A 19,753-nucleotide genomic window follows, 5' to 3' on the forward strand; every position below is an offset into this window, starting at 1 on the left:
GTGGGACATGGCTCTTCCACCTCAGGCTCTAATAATGTCGTTAAACTAAAATCAACCAAAAAATGGTTCAAGCATCACTAGCTTTTCTCTTTCATAATATGTGTGTTTAATGTTATTTATCTATCCAAATTTTCTCATTATAAATGATGCTTTCTCTTATTATCGCTTTCTTTTTGGATCCTTTGTTTTCTGGTACCTCTTATTATTCTCCTTGTCTCCTCTTCTTATCTCCTTTACACTCGCCTGCTCTTTTATCCTTCATGAACAGACTACCGCTGGTCACATTATGGTCAGATTAATAGCCTATGATAACAGCTATAAGAGGTGGTGTGATGGCTTTATATTGCCTGGGTTCCACTGGTCTGGTTTGCCTGTCTGAAGTAATGACCTCTGTAGGGGAGGGAGAGGCAATGATATAAAATATGGGAAGTATTAACAGTGCAGAGAGATTCTGTATGCAAAACACATGTTACACATATTACAGTGTAGCCATTAAAACGGCCTTCATTTGGGGTATTTTGTGATACTATGAAAAACTTACATCTCAAAGTTCTAGAATTGCAGTTATTTTGTGTTGTCTGACTCATCTCTAAAGTGGTTGTACACAAAGGTACTTTCTCCTGAACAAAGATGGTGTCTTATGGGGACTCAGGAGCAGCAACCTACAAAGCTGATCACCTGAATGCTTCATCCTATGGGGCACTAAGCCATTTATATAACCTTATCTTTCATTCTCTCTGCTATTCCTTCTAAATCCTTCTTTCTCTGTCATCTCTGTCTCTATTTTTTATTGTGTGCAACAGATTCATTTCCCTTCCTAATGGGGTGCTCCAGATTCTGGAGGTGACCAAGGATGATGAGGGTGTCTACCGCTGTGTTGCATCCAATTCTGCCGGGAAGGACATCAGTCATGAAGCCAGACTCTCTGTCACCACAGGTAAGGCCTGTTGCAGTCCTTTATAGTGTTTGGATTGACAGGCAGGTACCACTGAGAACTCCTATCTTTCCATTCTTATGAGTTTTGGCTTAAAATTCATTGGACATATTTACAGCTAACAAAATGACACTTGAGGAGTTTTCATGTCATGTGAGTTTATAGCTGTAGTGAGTTTTAAAGCACATTTTGAATTATTATATTAATTATAATTCTTTTTTTACATTTCTTTTTTCTGCCCAAAAGTCAATTTGATGTATTTAAAGTCTTCAGCTTACGCTTGTGTGAAATGGATATGCATATTGGGACATGATTGGCTTCTGACATGACAGGCTCAGAAATCATAATGGTACATCATGCTGATGTCTCAAGGTGATCACAGAGAAACTTGTCACCTTCAGCAGATGAATTAGCAAACAGCCTTCTAGTTTCAAACTGCACCAACATCAATCCGTAGAGTGAAGGTCACACATCCGAGTGATGCACTTTCTATGGCAGCAGCTTTACACTGTAATGGAATGCATTACAAGAAAGTACAGTGCATCTGTTGGTGTTGAAAATACATTTCTAAATGATATTTTTACTCTGATTATTTCAGGACTGTGGTCACTTTAACTCTAGGAACAGCTGATACTATACATATACAGTAAACCAACTAATGTCAGTGAATAGAGACTGCACATCATATAGCTCTGTGCATTAATTTTTTACACGATGTTTCCAACCTATTTTCGAACCATGATCTACTTTTAAAATTACCAATCTGCCAAGATATGTCAATCCAATTAGAGAGCCCTAACCAATACTGATTGCCTACCAACATGCACACAGTAAATTTGAAAGCAGCACAGATACAGTTAAGTCTATAATATGTTTGACAAGAACAGCTTCACTTGAGTCATAATCATTATTTGATTGCAGAGAGTCCTCCATTTTCAGAGGCTCAAAATTAATGCCGACAAGCAATTTCATGGCCAGGTGTAGCCTGTTACTTTGTTATTTCATGAGAAATGAAGCAGTAATTCTAATATGAGGTCCAGAGAGATGTGCAAGTGAGGAACGCTATTGTAAAAACAAACAAAATCAACCTATCAGAAAGATTCTAAAAACTTTAGAGAGGCCGAATCAATGATCTGGAGGAATGCAAAGCCCAGTTCTGGTCTTTCAGACAAGAACTCAGTTTCACAATGAGTTGATATGAAACTGGATTCACAACAAGGTGCAAACTACTGATTACACTCAAGCACATAATGGCCAGATTAGACTTTGCCATAAAAAAACATCTAAAAGAGTCAAAACTATGGTTGGACAGAAAAAAAATAACCTGTGCCAGAATGATGGGAAAGGAAAAGTATGCAGAAGGAAAGGAGCAGCCAATGATCCGAAGCATACCGCAGGATCTGCCAAATATGTGGTAGGTAATGCTATAGCATGGGGATGCATGGCTGCCAGTGGAATTGGGTCATTAGTGTTTATTAATGATGTGACTGCTGAAGGAAGAAGTAGGATGAATTCTGAAGTGCACAGGGCTATACTCTCTGCTCAGATTAAGCCAAACTGATAGAACAGTGCTTCACAATGGATAATGACCCAAAGCATAATGCCAAAGCAACTCAGGGGTTTCTCCGTCATTAAATATGAGACTTAATGCAGAAAGACCCACAAATAAGCAGTAACTGAAGGTGGCTCCAGTAAAGGCCAAGCAGACCATCTCAAGTGAAGAAACACAGTATTTGGTGATGTTCATGTGTCGTAATCTTCAGGTGGTCGTTGACTGGAAAAGCTTTTAAAAAAAATCTTTTCGGTTTACAACGAAGCTATTTTGAGCCTCTGAAAATGGATAATTGCATAAAATTGTATAAAATGGCGGTAGTTCTGAAATAATTGAGGTCATTTTTTGAGTGGAGTGGTCAGTGCGCCCCAGGGTGGCTGTGGCTACAATGTAGCTTGCCGTCACCAGTGTGTGAATGGGTGGATGACTGGTTGTGCTTTGGGGTCCTTAGGGACAAGTAAAGCGCTATTCAAATACAGGCTATTTACCATTTACCATTAATGTTTTCTTAAATGCTTGTTCTCTAAGTTCTCTAAATGGAATGTAAATATATTTCTCTGTCTTACTTGAATCCCCGGTACTGAGAGGAGGCAACTACTCACTTGTAGTCTGGATAGAAAGAGTCTGTTTTAAACCTCAAGGTGCTCTTCCATCATTGTGAAACTGCATGAGTTGATGATCTTCTTGGAAGATACAGCATATTTACACAAATATGTTGATCAAAACCGATTTCAAATTCAAGGCACATCTTCTAAGGTTGGAATACTTTTGCTCTTGAAGTAGATTCTAGAACTTTCCATTAATACCAGCTGACCCGAGTGTTATTTTGCAGTGTGAGAATCTCATTCTCAGCAGAATTACCCTGTTAGAAGGGTGATACTGCTTTGCAGGTAATGCAACATCAGAACCTTCACCACTCTGAAAAGGCAAATAACTGTTTTCAAACCAACTAGGCTGGGTGCATAGTCAGTAAATTACTTCTTAGATTCAGGTAAAATGTTCTGAACTTGACTCTTCATATTATGTATTTTGTCCTGATATTAAAGCTACACAGGCAACAGCACTGCAGCCCACTTGAAATCAATTGTAGCTTGCTTTCAGATTTGTTTACTGAGCTGATCATGCTGATTACATATTTATCCTCACCCTGCCACTCTAACTTGAACTCACTGAGTAGGTCAATAAGATTTTGCAGGAACGCTATATTCGAAAGCAACTAGTATCTGCCTAGAAGTGCATATTATGCATGTGTTGAAAGATTAAGAATTCTTGGATTTAAGGCAAGAGCTCAGTTCTTGGCTAAATCATTGCCAAAAACTGACCTCTGCTCATCCATCTGACATGTACAGTAGTAGCTCCGTATGCCTCTTTCAACTTAACTCCAAGTGACGTTCAAAACAACCCTGTCGCTCCAACACAGCGTCTGGTATAATTCTGTTGAATTATACAACTCTAATCAAGGAAGTCTGGGGAAAAAAAACACTGTGATGTTTGTTGAAAAGAACATTACTGCACTGGCACAGTCTAATCAAAAAGCATGTTTAAATGTGAAGATAAATGCTGTTTTATTATTCTAGGGACTGTTTTATAATTCTTGTTTTTTGTTTTTTTTGTTGTTTTTTTTTACTTTATCTTCATTATTTTCAGTAACTAATCTTCAGTGGGTCAAAGCAAAATGGTTGTTCTGAACTGATGTCTAAGACTAAGCTTTTGTGTATAATGTCAAGCACTTTAAGCTTATGTTGTGTATGAAATTGCATGCATTTGCCTTGCCTGACCTTCACAATACATTTTTTCCAATATATACAGTAAAAAGAAGCTTTCATGCTGTGATCGTTTGCAGACTATAATATACTTCTTTATGGCTCCTGGCATTGGTCTTGGTCTCCCAAGTGTCTGGCACTATGTTTTGTTCATAATGTCAGTCGCTGATCAAGGCTCATTCTCCCTATCTGATAAAACATATTGGAAGTTATTGAATAATTACAACAAAGTTTAAACTTAAATCACTGCTAATCTGTTGGGAAGTTTGTATGCTCCACAGCAAAAACTGTCAGAAGGCTACCCCATAATGTTGATTCTGTTCATCTGGAGGTAACGTTTTTAGTTCTTGAAAGATTTTTTCATTCATCCAAGTGACTTCTTCTGTCTCATCTGACTGCAGGCTTCCCCAACCTTTAAAATATTACATTTGCATAATGACTGAAACTAGCACCACTGAAGGTCAGGCACGGCACCATTGACTAAAACTTAGTCAGTGGTGCTAGTTTTGGTCAAATGTACTGTTAATAAGGTAACAGAAACTTGCAGACAGCTTAAAAGTGAGTCAAGAAGTCACTGTGATGAGTGATGAAACATTTCACCAACTGAAGATGATATGTCCAGATGAACAAAATCAATTTTCTCTCCTTACTGAGTAGGTAGGGATCATTTTGAAAATTTGCTGTAGAAATGAATGAATGCTCACATTTAAAATGACATAGATGCATAGATACTTTCCTCCTGTGGCCTTCTGTTGCAGGAGGGGACTACTTAAGTCCTTATTGCAATTCATTACATGAAACAGATGTCAGGTCTAATGCCATCACTTAATTTGTTTTCACATCTATGAATAGAACAGTTCAACACCCATAATGGAGTTTTTACAGCTTGATATTGAGGTCATCACTTCATATACTTAATTCACAAAGAGGATAGAGGACATTTAGCTGCTTTAAACCAACAATTTCTAGTTTCCTCTATTTTCTTTACAGTCTTTATTTTTTTTTTTTTTACCGCACCCACACAGGCCCTATATGAAGGTACACCATCCAGTGCAGTCCTTACAAAAGCAATATGACCCACTTAAGCTTTAAGGATAACCAAGGCATAACCTTGTAGTCCTGATTATTAATTTATAATGTGTTTGCAGAATGGAAGGCATCTGTCCTGAACATTACCATTATGAGCAGCTGATGAGTGAGTGAGTGAGTGAGTGGAAAGGCCAACTCACATCAGATGTACCTTGAGCAAAAACATTGAAGCAATTTGTGTCTCTTCAACCCATAGACAATACACTTTGAATAATAACGTAAAGGTCTGTTAAGGTGAAGATGGGTATATCTTAGGTCTGTGAGTTTAACCATCCTATTGCCTGACCCATTTACTGTGTGTTCTCCTTTTTCTTTGGATAGTAAGTCTCTTTATCGTTTACAAACCCAATTCCTAACAAGTTTGGGTGTTGTGTAAAATGTAAATAAAAGAACAGAATGCAATGATTTACAAATTTTATAAAGCCATATTTTATTCACATAATAATGTAGAAAACACATTAAATGCTTAAACTGAGAGTATGTACCATTTAAGAAAATTTATATATATATATATATAATATATATATATATATATATATATATATATATATATATATATATATATATATATATAGCAGCCTGGATAGCGTAGTGGTTAGATTCCTGCCTGGGGCGTCTGTATCCAGTAAGGGTCCTAAGGCTAGACCCCCTATGCTAAGCGAGCCTACCGCAGACATGAGCGAGACAGATAAATATGAAGGCATGCCGGCTCGGACGTCGCCCGGATCAACAAGGTCCGCGTCAGGTGTTGAGGAACCAGGGCACCCTGACGAAAAGTGGGCTACTGGAACAAGAAGGCATCGGTGGGCAAGAGATGAAAACAGGGCGTTGTTGGAATGCTACTACGCAAGTAACCCCGGCGGAAGGGGCTACATGAATAGGATGACGGACCTATGGATTCTTCGATACCCAACATCCACAATGACGGCGAAACAACTAGTAGCTCAGTGATATCATCACCCCCACCCGAGATTGGGTACATAGCCCCAAGTGCGATAGGAGAAGGATCGTTGAGTGCGAGAGGAACTGACCTGAAAAATAGGATCATGGCCAAGCTTGAAACCTGGATCCCCCGTAGCCGGTTACCAAGATTACGTGAAGTACCCTCAGAAGGTCTGCTAGATGATGTTAATGCAGCACTACGGGCAATACCTACAACCACGATTACCGACACTAACAAGCTGATCTACAATACGGCAGCAGTGATCAGTGAGATGCTTGGCTACAAGTTGAACAGCCACAAGGGGCAGTACCCTCCATGGAGAAGGAGGCTAGAGGGCAAGATCAAAGTAGCACGGAGGGAGGTTAGCCAACTAACGGAGTTGCAGAAAGGTGCGACAAAGAAGGTGCATAAGAAATACAGCAAGCTGTCCATACCTGAGGCCTTGGAAACTGCCAAGCAAAGACTCACAGCCTTAGCCAGCCGCTTGAGGAGGTACACCAGAGAGATAGAAGGCAGGAGAATAAACCAGCTGTTCTCCACAGAACCAGCAAAGGTGTACTCTCAGTGGCAAGGGAACAATAATAAGAGAACAGCACCACCAAGGCTGGAGACGGAGCAATACTGGAAGAGCATATGGGAGAAGGACGCAACCCATAACGGCAATGCTCAGTGGCTAGTGGATCTGAGGGCAGACCACAGCGACCTCCCTGAACAGGGTCCAGTAACCATCACAGTGGCAGATATCCAAGAAAGGGTCTCCAGTATGAAGAGTTGGACAGCACCAGGGCCCGACATGGTTCACGCCTACTGGCTAAAGAAGCTGACTGCACTCCACGAGCGTCTGGCAGCACAAATGAACCAGCTGCTAGTTAACGAGAGACACCCGGAATGGCTAACCGAAGGTCGGACGGTCCTGATCCCCAAGGACCCCAAGAAGGGACCGGTCCCCTCCAACTACCGACCAATAACCTGCCTCAGTACTACATGGAAGCTCCTGTCAGGCATCATATCGGCTAAGATGAACAGGCACATGGGTCAATACATGAGTGGGACACAGAAAGGAATTGGCAAGAATACCAGAGGCGCAAAACACCAACTACTGGTAGACAGAACAGTCAGCCGAGACTGCAAGACCAGACTGACCAACCTGTGCACTGCCTGGATTGATTACAAGAAGGCCTATGACTCAATGCCCCACAGCTGGATACTGGAATGCCTAGAATTGTACAAGATCAATGGGACCCTAAGAGCCTTCATCAGGAACTCAATGGGGATGTGGGTACAACACTAGAGGCCAACTCCAAGCCCATAGCACAAGTCACCATCAAGTGCGGGATCTACCAAGGAGATGCTCTGTCCCCACTGCTGTTCTGCATAGGCCTGAACCCCCTCAGTGAGATCATTAACAAGACTGGCTACGGATACCGACTACGGAACGGAGCAGTTGTCAGCCACCTCCTGTACATGGATGACATCAAGCTGTATGCCAAGAGTGAACGAGACATCGATTCACTGATCCACACTACCAGGCTATACAGCAATGACATTGGAATGTCGTTCGGACTGGAGAAGTGTAGTCGGATGGTAACAAAGAGAGGGAAGGTAGTCAGAACTGAGGGGATTGAACTACCAGAAGGCAACATTGCAGACATAGAGGACAGTTACAAGTACCTGGGGATCCCGCAGGCAAATGGGAACCATGAAGAGGCCGCTAGAAAGGCTGCAACCACCAAGTACCTGCAGAGGGTCAGGCAAGTCCTGAGGAGTCAGCTGAATGGTAAGAACAAGATCCGGGCCATCAACACGTACGCCCTGCCCGTGATCAGGTACCCTGCTGGGGTAATAGGCTGGCCAAAGGAGGAGATAGAAGCCACTGACATAAAGACAAGAAAGCTCCTTACCATGCATGGAGGGTTTCACCCCAAGTCCAGCACCCTGAGGCTGTACGCTAAGCGGAAGGAAGGGGGCCGGGGACTGGTGAGTGTCAGCACCACAGTCCAGGATGAGACAACGAACATCCAAGAATACATTGGGAAGATGGCCCCAACTGACCGAGTGCTCAGTGAATACCTCAGGCAGCAGAAACCCAAGAAAGAGGAGGGAGACGAGGAACCATCATGGAAGGACAGGCCCCTGCACGGTATGTACCACCGGCAGATAGAGGAGGTGGCTGATATCCAGAAATCCTACCAGTGGCTGGACAAAGCTGGACTGAAAGACAGCACAGAGGCACTAATCATGGCAGCACAAGAACAAGCTCTGAGTACAAGATCCATAGAGGCTGGGGTCTATCACACCAGGCAAGACCCCAGGTGCAGGCTGTGTAAAGATGCCCCAGAGACAATCCAGCACATAACAGCAGGGTGCAAGATGCTAGCAGGCAAGGCATACATGGAACGCCACAACCAAGTGGCCGGCATAGTGTACAGGAACATCTGTGCCGAGTATAACCTGGAAGTCCCGAGGTCAAAATGGGAGATGCCCCCAAGGGTGGTGGAGAATGACCGAGCTAAGATCCTGTGGGACTTCCAGATACAGACGGACAAAAGTGTAACAACGGCTAGTGGTGGAGCAAACAGAAGAAGACGGCCGTAGTGATCGATGTAGCGGTTCCGAATGACAGCAATATCAGGAAGAAGGAACACGAGAAGCTGGAGAAATACCAAGGGCTCAGAGAAGAGCTCGAGAGGATGTGGAGGGTGAAGGTAACGGTGGTCCCCGTGGTAATCGGAGCACTAGGTGCGGTGACTCCCAAGCTAGGAGTGGCTCCACAGATCCCGGGAATAACATCGGAGATCTCTCCAGAAGAGCCATCTGAACGTCTAAGATACTGCGCAGACAACTCAAGCTCCCAGGCTCTGGTACGAACCAGCTTGAAGATTAAACCGCGCCGCAGGGCTGCTGGGTGATTTTATAAAACTTAATTTTTATTAATATATTAATATATATATATATATATATATATATATATATATATATATATATATATATATATATATATATATATACTTTTTTTTTTTTTTTTTTTTTTTTTTTTTCACCAGATTTGTAGAATAAACACGAGCAACACATGTCAAAAAAGTTGGGAGAGGGTCATCTTTATCATTGTGTAGCATCTCCTCTTCTTTTAACCACAGCCCATAAACATCTGGTAACTGAGGAGACCAGTTACTGGACTTCTGGGAGAGGAATGTGGTTTATTATTGTCTGATTATGTTGCTAGAAAAACCACACCTTTCAGCACAGATGGTGCCTTTCTACATGTGCAAACTTCCAGTTCCTTTGGCAGTGATGCACCATCATGCCAGCAGACAGGCAGGCTTCTGAACAGAGCATTGATAAGATGCTGGATTGTCACTCTCCTCTAGTTTAGAAAATGTGGGTGTGAGGCCATAAGAGAATCATGTCTGTTTTTAATGGAATGCCCCCTCAGGGCCCGAAGATCATGGGCAACCAGTATTCCTTTTTTGCCTCGTCCTAGATATTTCTTCAGATTCTTTTTATGATGATATTATATGCTGTAAATAATAAGGCATGAGTCTTAAGAATTTTACCCTGAGAACCATAATTCTGAAATTGTTCCATAATTCATAGAAAGATTTTCGCAGATTGCTGAATGTCTGCCATCTTTAGTTCTGGGAGAATTTTCCTCTCCCAAGATGTTCTTTTTATACCCAATCGCATTACCGATCTGTTGCAAAGCAAATGAGCTCTACAAATATATTTCATAAAGTAAGAAACCGCCTCTGTTTTATCATTCAATATGTTTTTATGTGCTTTTGGGAATTAAATGCGGGTTTATGAGATTTGCGCCCAACCTTTTCAGAAATTGGTTTGTAGAAGCATCACTTATGTTCTCCCCTCAGTCAAGCATTCTGTGTAGGCTTGATTTCTGGTGTATGTCCAAAATCTGTTAGTGAAGGTTCACATTGCTCCATGTAAATAATAACATTCCAGTGTCCATCCTAACAAATGCTTAATGTCAAACACTTTCTGGTCATATCTACATCCACCATTTTAATGAGTCTGGAGGACTCAAATGTTTCAATGCAAGCCTCTAAAGGTTGATTCTGTTCATCTGGACGTAGCATTTTCAGTGGGAGAAACATCCAGATGAACAGAATCAACCTTTGGAGATTTTCCTTACCTGGATGATTGAGAATGCATCAAGCCGTTTCAATGCAATACAGCTTCAAACCTCTCTGCAGTTTAGCCTGAAGGCAGGGTAGGATTTAAATGAAATACAGAACACAATTTTTCTAAATACTTGATAATGATTTTATTTGTATATATGCAAATCTGACTGATGCAAAACTTCTGTGACAGCTACTTGGTTTAAAAAGTGTGTATTTGAATTGCTAACAGAGCTGTAAATCTTGGCAGCAACCCTGAAGAGCGAGATCAGGATCAATGGGTTCACCACTGTCTAATGTGATATTTACTGGTCCAGACTGCCAAAGCTTACGTTTCTTTCGCTGACATAGGCTCGACCGAAGCCCTGAACAGAGTTGTGATTGTGGCACCACCTCAGAATGCTTCAGTTGTGCTTGGACATCCTGCCGTGATGGAGTGTATGGCTCAAGGCCAGCCGAAACCACTGGTGTCCTGGAGCAGACAAGGTAATACTGGCAAATTATCTTACACTTTTCTCTCTGTGCCTCTTAGCCTATTGTTTTTGTACTCTACTGCATCTGTCTGTCATTATCAGTGCCTCACTCGCCGTTTATCTGCCAAACACACGCAAAGAACAAACATCAGCAAGTGAGGATCAGATTTGCAGTAGCTGCAGGTGTAAAGTTGATATTAGCTGTCTCTTTTCAACTGCTTTATCCTGCATTGAGTCATGCTTTACATAGGGTGATTTGTCACATCAATTCATTCACACCTCCACCATTTGTCCACACCCATCCATACACACACATGAAATGTTAATGGGGAAAAAATCCTTTCACATCCTGTGACTCAGCAACATTTGAATTCGCAAAGAATCATTGTTAGAATCAATTCTTAGAAGACTATATATGCATTGGTCATTCTGGTTATCATTTGCAACGTGGCCGTTGGAGCTTAAATACTGACCATTTCTTTTTCACCTCGTATTTTTTAGTTGGTGGCCATAAATCCTCCTCAAAATGGCGGACAAAGTAAATAAGGGTCTATATAGTGAATAGGGAATGATTTCACACAGAGCCTAGGAGTGTGCCAATGCAGAGAGCTCAGTGATCCCAGACTGAAAAGTCACAGAGCCACCTGTTGGTCAGTTTTTGTGATTACAGGTCAAATCCCTCCATGCTCAAAGCAACATCTCTGTCTTTTGTGCTGTTTCTCAGGCAACTGAAAGCCTCCCAAATGAGCTCAATTTTTCTCAAGGCCAGTGTCCTTTTTCTCCCATCAGCACGATCTCCTTTGTTCTCTCTTGCTTTCTTCTTTGATCAGACGGAAAGCCCATGTCTACTGATGTGGTCGTCCTTGCAACAAACCTGGTGATTAGAGACACAAGGCGTCACCATGCTGGTGTCTATGTCTGCCGAGCCAACAAGCCCAGGACCAGAGAGTTTGTCATTGCTGCTGCTGAGCTGCAAGTACCCGGTAGGAGTTGTGTTATGTTCTCTATATTAAGATTAAAGCTTTTTCATGGAGACACCAATGTCAAAAGGTTGGTTCTCAATTTAAGGCATTTCTGAAGGAGCACTGGCTTTCACATAGACCTCTGTTCATTAATCAGGAGGAGGAGAAAGAAAATAAGGAATCATACATAAACCACAGTCTCTTAAATCTTCAATAAATATAACACACTCCGTTATGGAATTGTTCATCTAACTGCTAATGTTAATGTCAAAGAGCTCTTTTAAAAAGATGGGCATGCCTAGCTGGTGTCTGTTAAATTAGATAAATTAATATATTATATTAAAGATGGACTATTAAAAACCAAAACTAGCAAAGCTCATTTTGATTTTAAATTGAAAATGTGTTTTACTTAGCAATTTTAACTTTGGCTTGAAACATTTAACATAAATGTGTCTGGCCTTCTCACTTGCTGGTGAATATCTATAAACTGACATTCGGTTTGATTTTTGGTACAGGAAGTTCTTCACTCTCTGGTTCATGCTTCTTCTCATTTTTTGACAATAATTAAGTAGTTATTATTAATATTATTATTATTATTATTACTAATAGTAGTTGTAGTAGTAGTAGGATTAGCAGTATATTGTTTTGTAAGACATGTCATTCACAATGCAAGTAAAGGAGGCAAAAAGACTGCTGCATTGCATTTCGGGAGGTGTAGGCTAAAACTTAGAGTTGTGATAGCTTCATGTTACTTTAAAAAACATGTCTATAATAAAACTGAAAGATGCACTTCTTGCAAATTCCATGCACCTACTGTTATTAGTTTTCTCAAAAATGTTTTATTAGATGTTTTCTCTTCTTTTTCTAAGGGTCCACATTAAAATCTCATTATCATGAAAAAAGTACAAGCGCTAGGTCCCTCCAGTTTTTTCATGGTGAAGATCTGGTACTCTGGCTCTATGAATTTTCATTAAAGTATGCTTTTCCTCAAGTATGACAACATGTACCAAATCCAAATGAGCATTTTTAGAGAAAGCCTCTTAAGGAAACAAGGCTATAAAAATGCCTACAAGCCTACCTACATCTGTTGAAATACTTGACAGAAGGGACCTGAAATGTTCCATAGTTCCTATTAAAACCCACTTAATCCCAAAATTTTCCTTGCAAAATAAGTGCATGCATTTTACATGCACTTTACATGCACTACACACAATATGTGCAATTGTAATAGGGGGGTTAAAACGGCAACAATTGTCGCCGGTGGGATTAAAAGGGTTACGAAGTGTATCTTTAAATTTTTTCAGGCAAAGCTGAGGTGTTCAGATGGTAGCCACTTCATGAACTGACATGGAATGACCTCAGACTTTTTCTTCTAATTCTCCAGCCCCCCCAGTGATTCTTCAGGGCCCAGAGACAGTGTCCCTCTCCCGGGGAAACACAGCCAGGTTTTTGTGTAACAGCTCTGGAGAACCTCCTCCAGTGTTGCACTGGTTGAAGAATGGCCAGCCTATAAAGTCATTCAGACGAGTAAAGACCCAAAGCCCCGGAGTCCTGCTAATTAACCAGCTGGCTCTGGAAGATGCAGGCTACTACCAGTGCATAGCAGAGAACTGGCTTGGCACAGCCTGTGCGACTGCCAGGCTGACGGTCATTGTGAGGGAAGGTCTGCCCAGCCCTCCTCGCCACCTTTCTGCTACACCATACTCCAGCACAACTGCCCTGCTCAGCTGGGAGAAACCTGAGTACAACTCAGATCAAATCATTGGCTACTCGGTGCACTGCCACAGCACTGCAGGTCTGTCTCTGTGTCACAAATCTGTGTATGTGAGGCCACATGGCAAGCATGCTTACATTTGATTTGAACGTTTTCATCTTTCAGGCTCTGATAACGGGGAATATGAATTTGCAATGAACAATGACACCACTGAATATCTCTTCAGAGAGCTTCTGCCCCATACTACCTACACATTATTTGTGGTGGCTTACTCTCCCATGGGTGCTAGCAGCCCGTCTCTGCCTATCACTGTAGAGATGCTGGAGGATGGTGAGTAATCACACAGATATAGAGATAAAATAGAGCTGCAAAGGTAAAGTAAGAACAGCCTGAGTTGCTTCAGTCACTCAAAGAAGATATATTATAAGCTTGTCAACCTTGCAACTACTCAGGACATTTAAGCGCTGATGAGTCATTACTATTAGTGGTATCACTGAAAAAGACGTAGTATGTAAACTCAATTGAGCATTTTCCTTTCAACTGTTATTCAAAGTGCAATTCAAATTTCCATACCATTGCCACATAAATGCAGTACACATTTAAACATTAAAAAAAAATCTTGTGATGCTTAAAGTTTGACAAAATATGAATTGGACAACTTGTGTTTTTCTTCTGTCCAGTAACCATGCACATCTATAGCATAGGTTTCTTATATGTGTCAGAAATCTCACTTTATTCTTTTTTTCCTTCTTGAAGTGCCAAGTGCCCCTCCTCAGCTGTATATAGCTAGCACTTCCCGCACAGACGTCAAGGTGAAGTGGCATCCGTTGTCCTCAGAGCAGAGTCGTGGAGTTGTTACCCACTACCGCATTGAGTACAGCATTTTAGATCAGCGTAAGTGTCCTAACATAAGCTGCACAGAGAAAACAAGAAATACTAGCAGCTGACTCGTCGCACCTGTTGCCCAATAGCACTTTGGTTAATGTTCTTACATTTCTGTTGCTTTCTTGTTTGCCACTTTAATGACTTTTAATATAATGCCTTTTTGTTTCTCAATACTTTTCATTTTCCACTGATTTATACATTAAAGTTTCTTTCAGTTGCATTTACTCAGTTCTTGAATGACAGTGTAAGTTGCCAAAACAAAATGTGAAAACCTTTGACGCACCTCTTATTCTTTGTAAGAATAAACAAAGCATGTTATTAATGTAAATTATTTTAGTGTGTAAGTTATTAAATGCAGAATAGTTCAAATAATTATTAAAACAACTTAATAGGAGTAATATTAATCATATTTATGAAAAATAGAGCCCACATCCCATAGAACATAAAGGGATCTTTTACATTTTATATGTCTAACAGTCTGCTCATAGAAGAATATTTTTTAATCATCAAATATCTTTATCAGTCTTAAAAATCCTATAATAGTCGTGCTCTATTCATGGCTCACATCATTGGTATGTGTTCCCACAGCGGATTCTGTGTTTTCCGTGGAGGTGGGGGGGAATGAGACACATTTTACACTGAGAGGGCTGCAACCCAGCCAGACTTACCTACTGAGAATAGCTGCTGGAACTGCCATTGGCTTTGGGGTTCCTTCCGAGTGGGTTCAGCACAAGACACCTCCCATTGATAGCGATGACAGCATGGGTAAGAAAGACATTAGATAATAGTTTGCTTAACAAACATAGTTTAAAGTGAAATGTTAAATATTTTCTACATGATTAAAATAAACTGAAATAAACTTCCCTAAAGTAAGGCAATAAACTGCATCTTTCTTCTTGAAGGCACAGTTCATCTTTAATTTCTTCTCTTACCAGTAGAACTCTTTATCCAGATTGTTCTGGTGCAATTTGAACTGGCTCACTATCAGTACAAAATGATGGGTTGATTTTCAGGGCAAACTGTCAGGATATCGTCATATTAACTGCTTTTAACACCATCTTCAAATACAATATAAGTCATATCTAGTGTGCTAGCTCACCTACCACTGTGTTAGCTAACACTGAAGCTTTGCAAAGGACGATGCCATTAAATATTTATATCCTGTCATACTGTCACAAGCCTCTCATCACAGATAGATGCAAGCTTAATTCTGCACATTCTGACATCATTGGCAGGTTTAGTTCACCACAAAACAATTCTTGCACAAAATTGCTCACAACAAGGATGTTTTTTGGGTTTTTTTTTAGTTTTTTTTTTCTTAGTTTGGTCATCATTTCATGAAAGAGCCGAGGCTGCTGAATTTTTCAAGCTGAGCCATTTAATTCCATCATAATAGAGAGAGGACAGACATCTCAATACAGACAATAGCTCCAAAATCAAGTAAATCACACCTAAATAATCTAGATCAATGATGGGAAATTTATTTTCCAATGGAGCTAAATAAGAAACTGGGACTGTGTTGGAGAGCCGCACCAATAAGCCATCAACAACAGTCCCAGATAGATAATATTAGATGCCTGAAAAATAATATTGGACTGAAAAATCCCTCTGTAACATGTCTCACAACATTAACAACTCTAAGTAATTAGATCCATGCATGGGCACACCCTTCACTCTCTTTTCTCCTGGTTTTGGAACTCACATAACTTCACACTATACTATAAAACACAGAATAGATGAACTGCCTACTGTACTCATGGGATATCAGGTAGCAGCACTATAAGCATCTTATGAAATTATAGCTGTCATGAAAGTCTGATGGTTCATTTAAATAATACATGTATCTGGAATTAATTCCTTTTTTTTTCATTTTTTGTTTTTTCAAGTGATCTTTGCTCCTAATGAGCTGAAAGTTAGAGCCAGTGTGAACACACTTAATGTCACATGGCAGCCCTCACCCAATCACACGTTGGTCTCTGGTTACAAGCTGTCCTGTCGAGAAGTCGAGGCTGAAGAGACGGCCAATGGGGAAAGGACAACACAGACACACACCATCAGGCTCCGTAAGAAGGCTAGATATCATCTCCTCACTGGGCTGGGTACGTTTTTGGAATGTTTGATTCAAGGCAGATGACTGCTGGGTTTTTTATTTACCCCTGTCCTTGGCAGAAAAGTAAAATGAAAAGTAAAAAACAAAAAACAAATTCAACATTTCTTTGAAAAATATCATTCACGTTAGAGCATTTGGCTACAGGTACCACCACAAATGCCCATTGTTGTTAGCATGCACCATCCTTAGAGATCTCTAGTTGTGCATAATAGGAATATCATTGTGTCTCCTTCTGTTCCTGTATATTGGTATCAGGCCCTGACCGACAGTTTGAGGTGAGGCTATGGGCATTCAATAAACAGACAGATGGAGCAGCTGCAGTGTGGAAGGGAAAGACAGAAAAGCCTCATGCACGTAAGCCTTCTTTTTGAATCTGTACATGTACAAATAAATGAATGCAACACATTTATGTCTTGACCTTCATCACCTCTATGGTGTGATGAAAAAGAAAACAAAAATTACACTTTCCAAGAATCAAAGAAAGTAAAGCTCACTTCCATGTTAAAGCACCAACAACGCCTGGGCCACCACCTCCATTGCCCCCGAGCAATATCCAAGCCACAGCCAACAGCTCTACTTCCATCTGGCTGCGATGGGAGAAACCACGGTTCAACAATGTACACATCATCGACTACACAGTGCGCTGCAGCCCAGCAGGAACCACCAACGCATCCATGGTTTCCTATTACACCAGGTCAGAATACCAGGCTACACATGTGAAATTCAATGATGTTTGCAATATGTAAGCGATATTGCACCTGAATGGCGCAAATCCTGATAAAGTCACTTTGACTAAGCCTATTTAAAAGTGGTCTTAGTAACTATAAAAAGGACTTTAATAAGAACTCTAATACTCAGATAAACATCTTTAGAAATAACGTATAACCTCAAGAGATGTAATATTGTTAGAATGAAATTGGCCCTAAGAATTACAGATTCCTGTGTTTTTTTTGTACACTCTTGGTATTTGAACTGATTAACCCTCTCCCCTTGAAAACCGCTTTAAAAACACCTGTTTGCTTGCTTTCTTCTCTAAGAGCAGCTTGGATTCATTTCTTAAAAGAAACTGTTTTCTATTCACTAGCAGACAGTGTATTTTCATTATCAGTCTTCAGAGTATATAATTAAATGTCATATTAAAAATAATATAGACGTATTTCTACAAGTTTTCGTCTATATTGACATGATAGCAGCACATCGTTGCTGCAGATTTGTCAGGTGCACATGTGAGATGAGATTCTCTCATTCTATCACATATCAAAGGTTGTCTGTTGGTAACTATGAAGGCCATTTGAGTACAGCGAGCTTATGTTCAGGACCAGAATGATTTGAGCTTTGTGGCATGGCACGTTATCCTGCTGGAAGTAGCCATCGAAAGATGAGCACACTGAGGTCAATAATTGACAAACAGTATCTGCAACAATACTCGGGTAGACTATGAGATTGAAGCCATTACGCCTCCGCCAGGCTGAACTATCGACATTGTCAAACTATCTTTTTGTTTACTTCAGATTTTGACCCTACCATCTTCTGTTGCAGCAGAAATAAAAACTCATCACACCAGACAATAGATGTCCAATCTTCTATTGTCCAATTTTGGTGAGACTGTGCAAATTATATCCTCAGTTTCCTCTTCTTAGGCAGGAGTGACACCTGGTGTGGTCTTCTGCTGTTGTAGCAGAAGACCACTGTCATTTAAGACAGCACATGTGTGTTTTTCCATGTGATTTCGACATAACCTATACTACTACCCATTCAGGACTCTCATCTTTGTATATTCCAGCTCTGCACAAGAGATTTTGCTTGGGGCACTGAAACCCTTCACTCGCTATGAGCTGGCAGTGCAGTCTAATGGAGCAAATGTGGTAGGACCCTTTAGCGGCACTGTGGAAGAATCCACTCTCACTGACCGTAAGTTTTCAGCTTCAACCTGGATATTTCAGAGTTGGTTTTCTGTATGCTGTTGATGAAAAAAAAAACAAGCACTAAATCTACTGTAGATGGTTCTTGACACATATTTGGTTCAAGAACTCATATTAAATATGCACTTCAAGTGAATCCTCCAGCCATCAGGTCTTCTTTCATGTATGTGAAGCAGAGAAATGAAAAATCCTTTCTTTCATATTGTTTGCGGTCCACTTGAGTAAGTCACTTAACCTTAACATCTCATGAAGAACTACTCTGAGCCAAAAGAGAAAATGTGCTTTTAAATGCATATCGATGTGTGGGACCCTGTTTCCTGCAGAAATAGAGAGTACATGACAAGGAAACTACAATATTTCTTTCTTTCTTTTAAGTGGGCAAATAAAAAAAAGGAATTGTGTATATTTTAAGCCCTCCGTAATAAATTCATCTCAAAATAGAGTTATAAAATCTCCTTCCTACCCTTTAACAGGTGGCAGACGAAGTTCACTCTCATTCATTTCTAAGGTTTTTGAGAGCAGAATTTAAAACAAAAATCTAGCCCTTTAAAATGATTTAAACACAACCTCAGATGAACAACACATGACATACTACATGATGTCAGCCAAAATGCAGAAGCAGTGTATGATAAACTAAGTACACTCCATGGTTCAGTAACGTTTAAAACCACCTTTAGCAACAATAAATTCAAGTAACTTGAAGTAATTATTTACTGTTTAAACTAATCAGTCTCTCACATTGTTGCTGAGGAATTTTGGCCCATTCTTCTTTACACTGTTGCTTCAGTTCTTTAAGGTTTGTGAGAATATATTTATGCACGGCTTAAGGTCTTGCCACAGCATTTCAATCTGATTGAGGTCATGACTTTAACAGAAACTTGCTGCACCTTATGTTTTTGCAATCCTGTTGTAGATTTGCAGATTGACCTGTGATGTCCCTTTTCAGCCAAGTTTTAGCTGGCAGACGGCCTAACATTTGACAAAGGTTTTGTGAAGATATGCTCGGTTTGGTGTTCTATAGATATAATGGTGTGCATTATTTGCTGTGCATAAACAGAAATCTGTTCATATTTTTCTTTTACCCTTTTTGGACATTATTTACTGTTTGCTAAAGCAGCAAAAGTCAACAAATATTCAGAATTACCTCTAAATAATAATAATTTAAAAAATTGCATCTAAAGAAAATAACATAATGAAAATGTGCAAGATTTAACCTTTTGATTTAAACATATTCCAAAAGGCACTGTCTTAGTAGGAAACTACTAAAACCCCT

The 19,753-nt window shown here is 40.3% G+C and overlaps 1 protein-coding gene across 2 annotated transcripts in view; it reads left to right on the plus strand.

The window, feature by feature from the left end:
* The window catches only part of igdcc4 (immunoglobulin superfamily, DCC subclass, member 4), a 63,057-nt gene that overhangs the window by 36,992 nt on the left and 6,312 nt on the right, over positions 1 to 19,753 (plus strand). For both annotated transcript variants that reach the window (XM_005912874.3, XM_042218711.1), the window contains exons 4-14: positions 804 to 937; positions 10,766 to 10,900; positions 11,718 to 11,870; positions 13,234 to 13,644; positions 13,729 to 13,893; positions 14,320 to 14,457; positions 15,037 to 15,213; positions 16,335 to 16,547; positions 16,814 to 16,912; positions 17,066 to 17,252; positions 18,342 to 18,469. In XM_005912874.3, coding sequence (XP_005912936.1) covers positions 804 to 937; positions 10,766 to 10,900; positions 11,718 to 11,870; positions 13,234 to 13,644; positions 13,729 to 13,893; positions 14,320 to 14,457; positions 15,037 to 15,213; positions 16,335 to 16,547; positions 16,814 to 16,912; positions 17,066 to 17,252; positions 18,342 to 18,469 — 1,940 coding nt within the window. The remainder of the gene's footprint in view (positions 1 to 803; positions 938 to 10,765; positions 10,901 to 11,717; positions 11,871 to 13,233; positions 13,645 to 13,728; positions 13,894 to 14,319; positions 14,458 to 15,036; positions 15,214 to 16,334; positions 16,548 to 16,813; positions 16,913 to 17,065; positions 17,253 to 18,341; positions 18,470 to 19,753) is intronic.

This window comes from Haplochromis burtoni, unplaced genomic scaffold (genome assembly GCF_018398535.1).
Source record: "Haplochromis burtoni strain Fernald_Lab_line unplaced genomic scaffold, NCSU_Asbu1 Contig_2, whole genome shotgun sequence".
Classification (NCBI taxonomy): domain Eukaryota; kingdom Metazoa; phylum Chordata; class Actinopteri; order Cichliformes; family Cichlidae; genus Haplochromis; species Haplochromis burtoni.